Source organism: Lithobates pipiens, unplaced genomic scaffold, assembly GCF_037356315.1.
Source record: "Lithobates pipiens isolate NorthernLeopardFrog02 unplaced genomic scaffold, aLitPip1_a1.2 Scaffold_19, whole genome shotgun sequence".
Taxonomy (NCBI): Eukaryota; Metazoa; Chordata; class Amphibia; order Anura; family Ranidae; genus Lithobates; species Lithobates pipiens.
Window position 1 is genome coordinate 30228378 of NW_027507764.1, and position 12081 is coordinate 30240458.

Here is a 12081-nt window from a genome sequence, read left to right on the forward strand (position 1 = left end):
ATAAAGCACATTTTCAATTTTATAGTTAAATTGGTAGAAAGTTTCATTTTAAAACTCAGTAAAGTTTAAAAGTATTTGGGTTTCAGCATGCTTAATCCTATCACCTATTCTCTAGAAAACCTGTTTATATGCAAATCAGCAAGAACAATGCGGGGTTATTTACACATCATTTTCATTAGAAGTCAGCCAATGGAAAGCTTTCATTCTCTGCCTTCCCCCCGCCCACCTACCTTGTATAAAGTAGGCTTCTCCCTCCTCTGATTAGTAAATCTACTTCAAGAGATACCGGTATACTCATCTATTACAGCCTAGCTGGAGATTTGGTGACGTTGTCCGGTGCTAATCTGCAGTGGAATTTAATAATTTGAGAAACAAATCCGACTTTATTACAGCTGAAAACCCACCATCACTTTAAGGTAAGGTCACTTTCATTTAGCCAATCAATGGATCTTTATTATTTAATGAACATTCTGATAATAATACTACAGAGGTTTATGTGATATAGATAAAGCCTATATATGAAAAAATTAGAAAAGGGGCAATAAGTGGGGGATCAGGAAAGGATCATATGTAATACAATGTATATAGAAGACATGATAGTCATTGGAGGGTCGCCATGATCGGTCTGATGAAAAAGTTGTTTATAATACAGGATATGTAATAAAAGTTAGGGCAGTAATTTGTGTGATGTAATACAAAATGAAACATATGATTGGGTGGCTAAGTAATGTATAATTTTATCTAAATCTTCTAGTACAAGTATATTCCAATCTGTGCAAAAATCAATTGACTGAACAGTGTTTGATTCTTTGCTATGAAAGATTCCCTCTCACCAAAACCAGAGTACAACATTTTACATAATGCTGTCACTAAGCATTGCCTTCTATTCATTTCATGGAGTCTGTCAGTCTGATGCTATGAGGTCTTGAAAACATAAAGATGACATTGAGCAAGAAAATGCCTTGAAAATGTTTGTAAAGGTTCCTGGAAAGTGATGTGACTAATGATTGTTTGGATGTTATCACATTACTCATGGTCATTGTGGGTCATTGTTGGTCATTCTGGGACTTCACAGTTTTGGGGAGAATGTTTTTGGGGAGAGTCACTAATATCTTCTGATGACCTTTAGCATGGCCTCTGCTGTCTTGTACTGGGTACAAAAAGTGAGGCAAATATTTTCCTTATTTTACATGATGGCTCTGATTTAAATACTTCTTACCTGGCTGAGCTCTGTGTTCATCCTCCTGACTTTATGTAATGAAACTGGAAACTTGGCACAGCTGGTTGGAAAAAGAAAGCAGAGTATCTCTTGTAGTTCTTCCTTATGGTATGTTTAATCTTTTCCATTCGGCATCTCCCAGAGATATGAGAATCTGTAAGCTGCTACTGGCAGCAGATATACATTTCCATTAATATTGGCCAATGTTTATTACATTCCCTTCCCAAAGGATACTTGAGCAATAAATTAGTCTTTTGACCCTCGGTTTCTGAGATGGCCCCCACATACAACTGACCTGGTAACTATTAAATATATCCTGGAACCTATTGATATATATCTATATGTCTTGGCTTTTCTATTTGTTTTTGTACTTGATCAAGTTATACCATTGCATGATCATATTCTTGGTTATACAGTACATAGATTGCTCTCTTTCCATATTCAAGTCCTTTAAATTTTCTCCGTAAATATATGTTGTTGTGTTCAAGCTCTCACTTTCATGCCCAAACCTTATTCCCAAGTCATATAGATATAGATGTGGCGGTCTATTGAGCATTACATATTTATAGCTGTATAACTGAGGGTAACAGTATTCATATTTGACACATTTCTGTGGTTTCTGATTTGTTTTCTGACTAATAATATAACAAGTTTTTCTTTTTTGGCCCTCCAGAGCACTATGGCCTCCGTTTCACATGATATGGTACGTCTTCTGGATAGAATGGTCTCCTTAAATTCACAAAGACTAAAGAAGATAGACCTACAGGAGAACGTCACCATTGTGAAGGAACTTGGAAAAGGTGGCTTTGGAAAAGTATGCTTGGCACACGACAGGAAAACAGGTCAGTGAAATAACCCATTTAATCTTTTAATATCTGCTACAAATATTTATGTACTGTATATGCATGGAAATATGATCTGCCAGATATGCTTTCTCCAAGAGGTTATTAATTGTAGACTTACTAAATGATTAAAAAAAGTAAAATTAGAAGTCAATGGGCAACACTACTAATGAAGAAAACCAGGTACAGTATTTGCAGTGAACAAATATGATCCAAATATAGAATTTATTACAGCTCTATAAATATAAAGTGTTAAAAACAATTATATATGTTGGTAAGATGTTTTAGAGAACTAAGCATTGGGTTGATTCTTGGGAGTAATTATGCAAATATCAAAATGCCTTGATATCTGTCTGGAGGAGTGGGCATTCCTAGACAGGCTATATTTGCATTCAGATGGCCCCGATAATGATCACATATGATACCGGGTCTATATGATTAAGAGCAGAAATCCAATGAATGAAACGAATGGGTGAGGGACAATCAGGCTGGGGAGGATATGATATTAAAAATGATGGTTGTCCACTAGCCAAAAATTAAGGTGGACTCTATCTGACTTGCTGAAGCTTCCAATGCACATTTTGAGTATCTCACAGTTTGCAATGTTCAGCTTTAAATGAAGCATAATGCATTCTTAATCTGGGAGCAGCAGTTTTTATTAGAGTTATTTTCAAGTGAAACATTCATAAATGACCACCTTCAAATTTCCAATTCTCTAACTAAATTAAACTTCTTTTTCGCACAGGTCAAAGAATAGCATTGAAGATCCTGGATAAAAACAGAACCACTCAGCAGTCTTTCCTCCGGGAGTTCAGGATTTCATACTTGCTTTCTGTTCATCCCAACATCATCAGATGCTATGGCGCTGCCATCACCCCCACCTACCACTTTGTATTTGCTCAGGAACTGGCACCTCTTGGTGATCTGATGTCCCTGATCATACCAAATGTAAGTATTTAAGATATATGTATGGGGAAGTTCAAACTCCTGTCAATTTATTAAATGCTTTCTGTGTCCTTTTGGAAAGATTTCCCTTCACTTTTCCCCCACCTTTCCCAGAGATGTAACAGGAAGTGAGAGGGAACTTTCTTAGTTAACATGAGTAAAGGTGTCCATCTTGAAAGATTTACACTTACCCTTTGTACTCCTACTTGTTTTAAGCATGTACATACATATGGCAAAATAATCCATCCCTAGTCTAAAACTAAAAATGTTATGGCTATACATATAATTTCATTGTTTCTGTTAAATATTCTGTATTTCTCAATTCTGGATAAGTATTATTAATTTCTTTCTTTATTTTTATTTAGGTGGGAATTCCAGAAGACGCAGTTAAGAGGTGTGCTGAGCAAATAGCCAGTGCTCTAGAATTCGTAGCAGAGAAAGGACTGGTACATATGGACATGAAGCCAGACAACATTTTAGTGTTTGACCAGGACTGCCATTCTATCAAGATCACAGACTTTGGCCTGGCTAAGGTCAAAGGGACATTGATTGCAGGAAAGTGTGGCACCGGGTCCTACATGGCTCCAGAAGTGTGTGAAGTTGACAGTTCAGTTGGCCTAGTTGTGGATGGAAGCCTTGATGTGTGGGCATTTGGAGTAGTCATCTATTGCCTACTTACAGGGGAGCTTCCATGGGAGGATGCCATTCTCGATGATAGAAAATATAAACATTTTGTTGAATGGCAAAGCAATTTCCAGATTCACAATACTCCTGAAGCATTGACCAAGGTTGGTTCGGGGATATGGTGGATGTTTAGCGATCTTTTGGCCATTGACTCTACTAAAAGATGTCAACCTACAGAAGTCCTGAAATATGTGAGTGAAAGGTGGAAAGCAGAAACCATGACACAAGAGAATGAGGATCCCATAGAAAGCTATTCTTCTATGCAATCTGATGAACCCTTTTGTGAGGCTTCCCATCTGAACAACTCACAAGCTAGTGAGTCCATCATGTCAACTTTAAGCTCCAAGTCTGGCCATTTGGTCATAGACACTTCTGTATCCCAATCTGAGATGACTCCAGAGCCACAGAAAGATGACATGGCAGAGGCTCAAATCATGTTTGATGATGAGTTCTCTTTACATGTTGGTGCAGAAGTTGAGATTGAATGAATGAAAATTGGTAGGTGATGGAGCATCAAAAAAAACATCACATGGTCTTTGTCAGGTATGTGACTTTCTTGGGAAAATTAAGGGGTCATAAGATTCTATCTGTATTTTGTAGCAGTCAACTCCACAATTTCTTATTGTTAGGACCATGTCACACTTACAGTTCTGCACTAAGTGTGTAGTCATTACTCTTTGCATCGCCATTTCCACCACTGGCTTTACATTTTTTTTTTACTAAAGGCATCTCCATCCAGACCACGGCTCCCAATTTTCCTCATTTTGTGGGATTACCCCATTTCAAAGTATATTTCTCTGTCCTTCTGGTCTCAGTTGCTTCTCTTCTGATGTTCAGATCTCTTTATAAAAATATATTAATTAGCTACCTTGAATGTTGTAACATGCTAAACCTTTCATCCGATTTCTAAATTATTGTAAGTGTGGCGCAGGGTGTTCTATATCTACATACTGTGTGCTATGTCCCCCCCCACACCTTTCATCTCAGTGATGGAACTCTTGTTTGCAACTCTCTGATCGGTGGGTTAAGCCTTGTATTTATGAGTATTAAAGAGAATCTAGAATAAATGAGGCTGATATAAATGGCCTTTTAGTGAACAATTCTAATAGCAGGACTTTTGTTTTGTATACTCCTTACATTTCACTATTAAATATTGTACTTGGTTGACGGATCCATTTTGATATGACAATGCCATGACCAATTATTATAGGTTTAGTGCAGTTAGTTGTAGGGACCGGAGTTTGATGGATTCACTGCTATAATGTGGTTTAAAAACAAAAACAATTCAAAGGATAATTACTTTTTTAATGTATTGTTGGTGAAGGTCTCTATAACTTTGTGTATTTCATTATTGACTAGGATTGTATATTCTAGGGCTATTTTCCAAATGACACAAAACACCTATATAGCCAGTGTCTATAACTCTTTAAATGTATTAACCACTTCAGTCCCGGACCATTTTGCTGGCCAAAGACCAGACCACTTTTTGGAATTCGGCACTGCGTCGCTTTAACTGACAATTGTGCGGTCGTGCGACGTGGCTCCCAAACAAAATTGACGTCCTTTTTTTCCCACAAATAGAGCTTTCTTTTGGTGGTATTTGATCACCCCTGCGGTTTTTATTTTTTGTGCCATAAACAAAAACAGAGCACAAATTTTGAAAAAAAACACATTATTTTTTACTTTTTGTTATAATAAATATCCCCCAAAGATATATAAAAAAAAACATTTTTCTCTCAGTTTGGGCCGATACGTATTCTTCTACATATTTTTGGTAAAAAAAAATCGCAATAAGCGATTATTGATTGGTCTGCGCAAAAGTTATAGCGTTTACAAAATAGGGGATAGTTTTATAGCATTTTTATTAATATTTTAGTTTTACTAGTAATGGCGGTGATCAGTGATTTTTATTGTGACTGCGACATTATGGCGGACACATCGGACTTTTTTGACACATTTTTGGGACCATTGTCATTTATACAGCAATCACTGCTATACAAATGCAGTGATTCCTATGTAAATGACACTGGCAGTGGTTAACCAGTGGGTGGCAGTGAAGGGGTTAAGTTTTCCTAGGGGTGTGTTAATAACTGTTGGGGGCTGGGCTTTCTTTTAGTGGACACTGATCTCTGCTCCTATCACATGGAGCAGAGATCAGTGTCACTTGTTGCTAGGCAGAACGAGGAGATGCTGTTTACAACGGCATCTCCCAGTTCAGCCGCCCTGTGAGACGATCGTGGGTATGCCCGCGACGATCGAGTCCGCGAGACCCATGACCAGACTCAGGGGGTACTGACCAGCATGCGAGCGTGCCGCGGCTGGCGCGCTCGCGATGCCTGGGTGGTATTTAAGATTGGACTTACCTGTACGCCAATATGCCTGCCCGTGCCATTCTGCCGACATACATTGGCGTGCGCTGGTCGGGAAGTGGTTAATATTTCATATATAATTATAACATTATTCTATAGAAACATTGTCCTTGAGAACTGAGCATTTCAATATTTTGTTCTAACAATTTTTCTTTAATTCTTTTAGGTGAGAAGTCTGAACTATCCCCGATGGGTGAACAAGACTACTGCCTAGATCATTGGAGTGTAATTTGTACATAAATGAAAAGTTACTCCTCCTGTGCACTAGGTGGTGCTCTTGATTTTTCTCTGTACAGAAAAATACATATTGATGCTGCCAGAAATCCGGGGAGCACCTAAATTCCTGTTTGAGCTAACAACACTTTTTCTGCTGCACATACATTACAAGCAGTGCTGTCAGCCAGGATTAGAAGGACATGCTGTGCTCTGTAATATGGGAAGATATACTGTATATTAGTAAGTCTCCCACTTTGCCATATTATATGTCTTGCATGAATTGGATTCATCATCAGTGACTCTGTATTTATATCAGTAAATGTCTCTTTCTCTCTTTATCTCCCCCTCCCTCCTAGCTCTCTCTTCACCCTCTTTCTCTCCCCTCTCCATCCCTTTTCTCTCTTCGCTTCCCCTCTCATTTTTTATCTCTCTCTATCATTCTCTTGTTCTCTCTCTAGTTTTCTCTCTCCCATTCTCGCGCTCTCATTCTCTCTCTCATTCTCTCTCTCATTCGCTCTCTCATTCGCTCTCTCATTCGCTCTCTCATTCTATCTATCTCTCTCTCTCTCTCTCTCTCTCTCATTCTCTCTCTCTCTCTCTCTCATTCTCTCTCTCTCTAGTTTTCTCTCTCCCATTCTCTCTCTCTTGCTCTCTCATTCTCTCTCTCTCATTCTCTCTCTCTCTCTCTCTCTATCTCCCCCTCCCTCCCCCTCTTTCTCATTCTCTTTCTCTCTCTCTCTCTTTCTCTCTCTCTTTCTCTCTTTCTCTCTCTCTTTCTGATTCTTTCTCTCTCTTTCTCATTCTCTCGCATTCTCTCTTGCTCTCTCTTGTTCTCTCATTCTCTTTCTCTCATAATCTTTCTCTCTCTTTCTCTCTTTCACTTTCTCTATTTCATTCTCTCTCTCTCGTTCTCTCTCTCTCTCATTCTCTCTCTCTCTCGCTCTCTCTCCCATTCTCTCTCCCATTCTCTCTCCCATTCTCTCTCCCATTCTCTCTCTCGTTTTCTCTCTCTCTCTGGTTTTCTCTCGTTCTCTCTCTCTCTCTCTCTCTCGCTCTCGCTCTCTCTCTCTCTCTCTCTCGTTCTCTCTTTCTCTCTCTCTCTCGTTCTCACTCCCTCGTTCTCACTCTCCCTCTTGTTCTCTCTCTCTCATTCTCTCTCCTATTCCCTCCACCCCCTCTCTCTCTCTCTTTCTCCCTCTCTCGCGTTCTTTCATTCTCTCTCATTCTCCCTCTCTCACTCTTATTCTCCCTCTCTCGCGTTCTCTCATTCTCTCTCTCTCTCAATTTCTATCTCTTTTTCATTCTCTCTCTCCTTGGGTAATGGGTAATATAGAGGGGGAATGGGCATAAGTCCATGTAAAGATTTTTAAGTCCTCAGTCTTTCATGTGCCTCTCAGTCTGTGACACGCTGTCACATATTGGATAGCAATTTTTACCGTTGTCTCCTCTTCTCCCCATAGAAATCAGAGTTTCCTCTTCTCTTCTATGGAATTGAAGTCTGGGATGAGAGTGGAGAGTCTCTAGAAGAGAGTGTCCCTCACTGATGAGTATTTTGGGCAATGTAGCAGGATGTGGTCCTCATCCAAGGCCCCCTGGTCACATTGCTGGCACAGTCTACTCTCCCTGGGCTTGTAGGTCTGTCTGTGCCATCCTAATTAGATTTCCAGGCTGTGGGCGCTTAGTCTGTACAGGTTCAGGGTCTGTCTGTATTTGGCGTCTTGTAGCACCTCCAGGTATGGGGCCAGTTTGTAGTCTCTCTGCAATGACTGGTAAACAGTTAATTTTTTGGAGTTTTTTAGCTAATTTCTCCATTCTCCAACATGTTTTTCTTTGGAGTCATTCATTATGTTTTTTATTTGAGATTTTGTCAGGCCACATTGTTGAGAGTTAGGGATAGACAAGGGGCTTATGAGTTATCGTAGGCCACATGGCTTGGACCGGTCCTTACTGTTCAGTAAGGCTTTATGGTGGTATGAGTTGGGACTGCTGTTTTGTAGGTGGTCCCAGTATGATAGCGCCCTCTTCTGTACTGCAAGAAGTAAGGGAAATCTGCCCAACTCAGTCCGGCAGGCACTGTTGGAGGTACTCCGATGGACTGGGAGGAGTTGCGTGCAGAATTTCAGATGGAATATTTCTGTTGGGCTGGGGTCCCATTTGGATTGTGGGTAGGTGACAGGACCCCAGACTTCACTGCCATAAAGAAGAATTGGGGTGATGATGCTATCAAATATTCTGAGCCAGACTCTCACTGGTGGTTTTAGGTGGTACAGCTGTCTCCAGATGGCATAGAAGGCTCTGCATGTCTTGTCTTTTAGTACCTCTATGGCTGGCTTGAAACTCCCTGATGTGTTCATTTCTAAGCCGAGGTATGTGTAGCTGATGAATGATGTAGATGTTGAAGAGGGTTGGACTTAGGCTGCAGCACTGTCTGACTCCTCTGGCCTTCCGGAACTATTCTGTTATTTTCCCATTCACTTTTACGGTGCAGCTGTTCTCAGTGTATGAACTCTTGATAACATCATATGTTTTCCCTCCTATTCCACTCTCTAATAGTTTGAGGAACAGGCCTGGGTGCCACACGGTGTCAAATGCCTTCCTAAAATCCACAAAGCAGGCAAATATCTTTCCATGTTTTGTATTGTGGACATGGTTCTTGATGAAACTGTGCAGGGTGTAGATGTGGTCTGTAGTGTGATGGTTTGGCATGAACCCAGCCTGACTTCTGCTGAGGATATTGTGTTGTGTCAGGAAATTGAGGATCCATTTATTGAGGATACTGTTCAATAGTTTCCCTAGTGTGCTACTGACACATACCCCCCCCCTGTAGTTGGCTGGATCATACTGGTCTCCACTCTTATGGATGGGTGTTATGAAGCCTTGGTTCCATACTGTAGGGTAGTAACCAGCACCCAGGACCAGATTGAACATTTTGCATAGTGCTGTGTGTACATCTGGGGAGCCGTGTTTAATCATCTCTGGCAGGATTCCATCCATCCGACTGGATTTTTTGGTTTGCAGGTTTTGGATTTTCTCCCTAATTTCTTGTGGTGTAAATGGTACTTCTAGGGTGTTCTGGAAGTCCTTCATTTTTTCCTCCATATCATTTAGTCTTTTGATGATGTATTTTTGTTCTACAGTTAGAGCCTCCTCTGGAATATCTTTTTAGAGGTTCTTAAAGTAGTTGTGCCAGATGTCGCCATTTTGGATGTGGAGGTTGTTTTTCCTGGGTGCTGAGCCAATATTATTCCATATTTCCCAGAAAGAATTTTCCTGAAGTGCCTCTTCCAGCTGTTGCAAGTTTTTGGAGATGAAGGTTTGCTTTTTCTTTTTAAGGGTTTGTTTGTATTTTTTCTGTAGGATGCCATGGGCTATCCTTAGGTCAGTGCTGTCAGGGTCTCTGTGTTTGTTATTGGAGACTGTCCGTAAGGTGTTCCTTAACGCTTTGCATTCTTTGTCGAACCATTTATTGGTTTGTTTGTTGGATGGTTTCTTGTAGTTGGCTTTTCTCAGCTGGGCTGTTTCTGTGATGGTGTGTAGTATTTTATGGAAGTCCTTTACTGCCTGGTTCACACCTCGTGGGCTTATCTCATATTTTTGTTGGTTGTACTGTCATAGCTGTTTCTTTGTATTTGTATCGACTCAGGTTCGTACTTTGCATGGCCCACTATGTACATGTTGCCATCAGAACTTATATAGTCCTTTTCTCTTCCTGTCCTAGCATTGAGGTATCCACAAATGAGCACTCCACTCGTCCCAGGGAATGGAAGTGGATAGCCCCCCTTTGTAGGACCTCATAGGTGTCTGGTCTGAAATATGGAGACTCTGCTGGGGCGTTGTATGCTGCACACAGTTAGATGTCTGACTGAGAGGTAAGTATGGAGCTGCTTATTCTTAGCCAGATGTGGCTCTCTCCTTTTTTGATTGTAATGTTCCCATGCAGCTTCTCTCTTTCTCTCTCTCTCTTTTTCTCTCGCCCATTCTCTCTCTCATTCTCTCTCTCGCTCTCTTTCTCTTGCCATCCCCTCCTAGCTCTCTCTTCACCCTCCCCTCTCTCCTCTCCAACCCTTTTCTCTCTTCTCTTCCCCTGTTTTGATCATCTGGTATCTACTTTTTAAACTAATTACATTTGTTATGCTCAATTAGGTTGTAGTTTAAATAAAGTCTGTTTTACAATAAACCTATTGGTGTACAATGTTACTGGAAAGAAGACATAATGATATAAAATAACCAGCAAGAACCTACAGCTGATGTTACAATGAGATTGTTATTTAAAAAAGAAAAATCTCATAAAATAAAGCTAATTGTCCATTTTATAGTTAATATGGTGGAAAGTTTAATTTTAAAACTCAATAAAGTTTTGAAGTATATGGATAGGCACCACTTTAGGTTTGGCAAGATGTGTTAATAATCTCAAAGTTTTATTTCAGTGGTTTGTTCCTTTCTTTCCCCATGGACATGTGAGGAATCAAAAGACTTCAGTGTACAAGAGCAAGTGTTTATGATGTCATCTATCAGGCAGGGGATCCTCCCTGGTCCTATGGGCCAGGTATATAGACAACATCCTCCTCCTATGGGATGGTACTCCTGATTCTTTGAAAAAATGTTTTACAGTATTGAATTCCAATGATCGTGGTATCTCTTTGACATTTGAGTGGAGCTCCATTAGTGTACATTTTCTGGATTTGGAGATTAAGATCAATTCTGGCAGATGGGAATTTCAAACATTCTTTAAGCCAACTGACAGGAATGGCTTAATCCCGAGTGACAATTGTCACCATCAATCATGGCTTAAAGCTATCCCTAAGAGCCAATTTATAAGACTTCAGAGGAATTGTAGGGATATCGAAGTCTTTAAAAAACAAAGTCTTGTTTTAAGATACACATTTTTAGCTAAGGGGTACGATGTAGGAGCAGTGCAATCACAATATCGTGAGGTGTTAGAAATGGACAGGCACGCTTTTTTTGAGCGGTCATCTAGAGTGTGTGATACTTCCTATAAATGGTCTTTCCTAACTTCATATTCCATTCAACATAGGGATATTCAGGCTATTCTCAACAAACATTGGAATAAGGACCAATAAAATTCTATGTCCCCTCATACCTGAACGAGCTAAAATTACATATAGGGGTGCTCCTTCATTGCAAAGTAAGATAGCTCCAAATATTACCACAATTTGAAGGGTTACAAAAGATGTGACGTATGTCGTCACCAGTGATGTAAGTAACGGAGTTAAAGTAAATGGCGTTACTTAATGCCGTTACTTTAGAGGGTAATGAGTAATTTAACTGATTACTCTTCCCCCCCATGGTAACGCCGTTCCCATTATTTGGGCGGTGTTACCGCAATTACATCTACCGCCACGGGGGCAGTAGATGTAATTGCCGTAACACTGCAATTACATCCACAGCCACTAGGGGCGCGACGGATCGTCATGCACCGCGATCCAGAGAGCTCCGCGGCGCGTGACGGCCATCCCTCCATACCCTGCCAATACTCTGCTATTCCCTGCCAATACTCTGCAATACCACTGTTCAACAATGGATATAATTGTTCACAGCAGGGCGCTCCAGCGCCCACCAAGAGTCACTTTGAGGGCTTACAGTTTTGTGATAACACCAACACCTTGTTCCACCATTTCTGAAGAGCATATAGGGCAGGCCCCTACTTTCAAACATCAAACTTACAAACGTCTCCTACTTGCAAATGGAAGGAGACAACAGGAAGTGAGATGAAAAAGACAGACGGCAAAACAAATTATACAGGGGTGATAATCCTTCCCTATGCTTTCCAAAAGGCTTAAAAATA

General features: G+C 40.3%; 1 protein-coding gene across 1 annotated transcript; it reads left to right on the forward strand.

The window, feature by feature from the left end:
• Positions 1–1898: 1898 nt before the first annotated feature.
• On the forward strand, positions 1899–4178 carry LOC143997981 (serine/threonine-protein kinase SBK1-like). Its single transcript, XM_077493781.1, has 3 exons — positions 1899–2061; positions 2807–3009; positions 3372–4178. The coding sequence occupies exons 1-3, from the start codon at positions 1899–1901 to the stop codon at positions 4176–4178; spliced, it is 1173 nt and encodes a 390-aa protein (XP_077349907.1).
• Positions 4179–12081: the final 7903 nt, after the last annotated feature.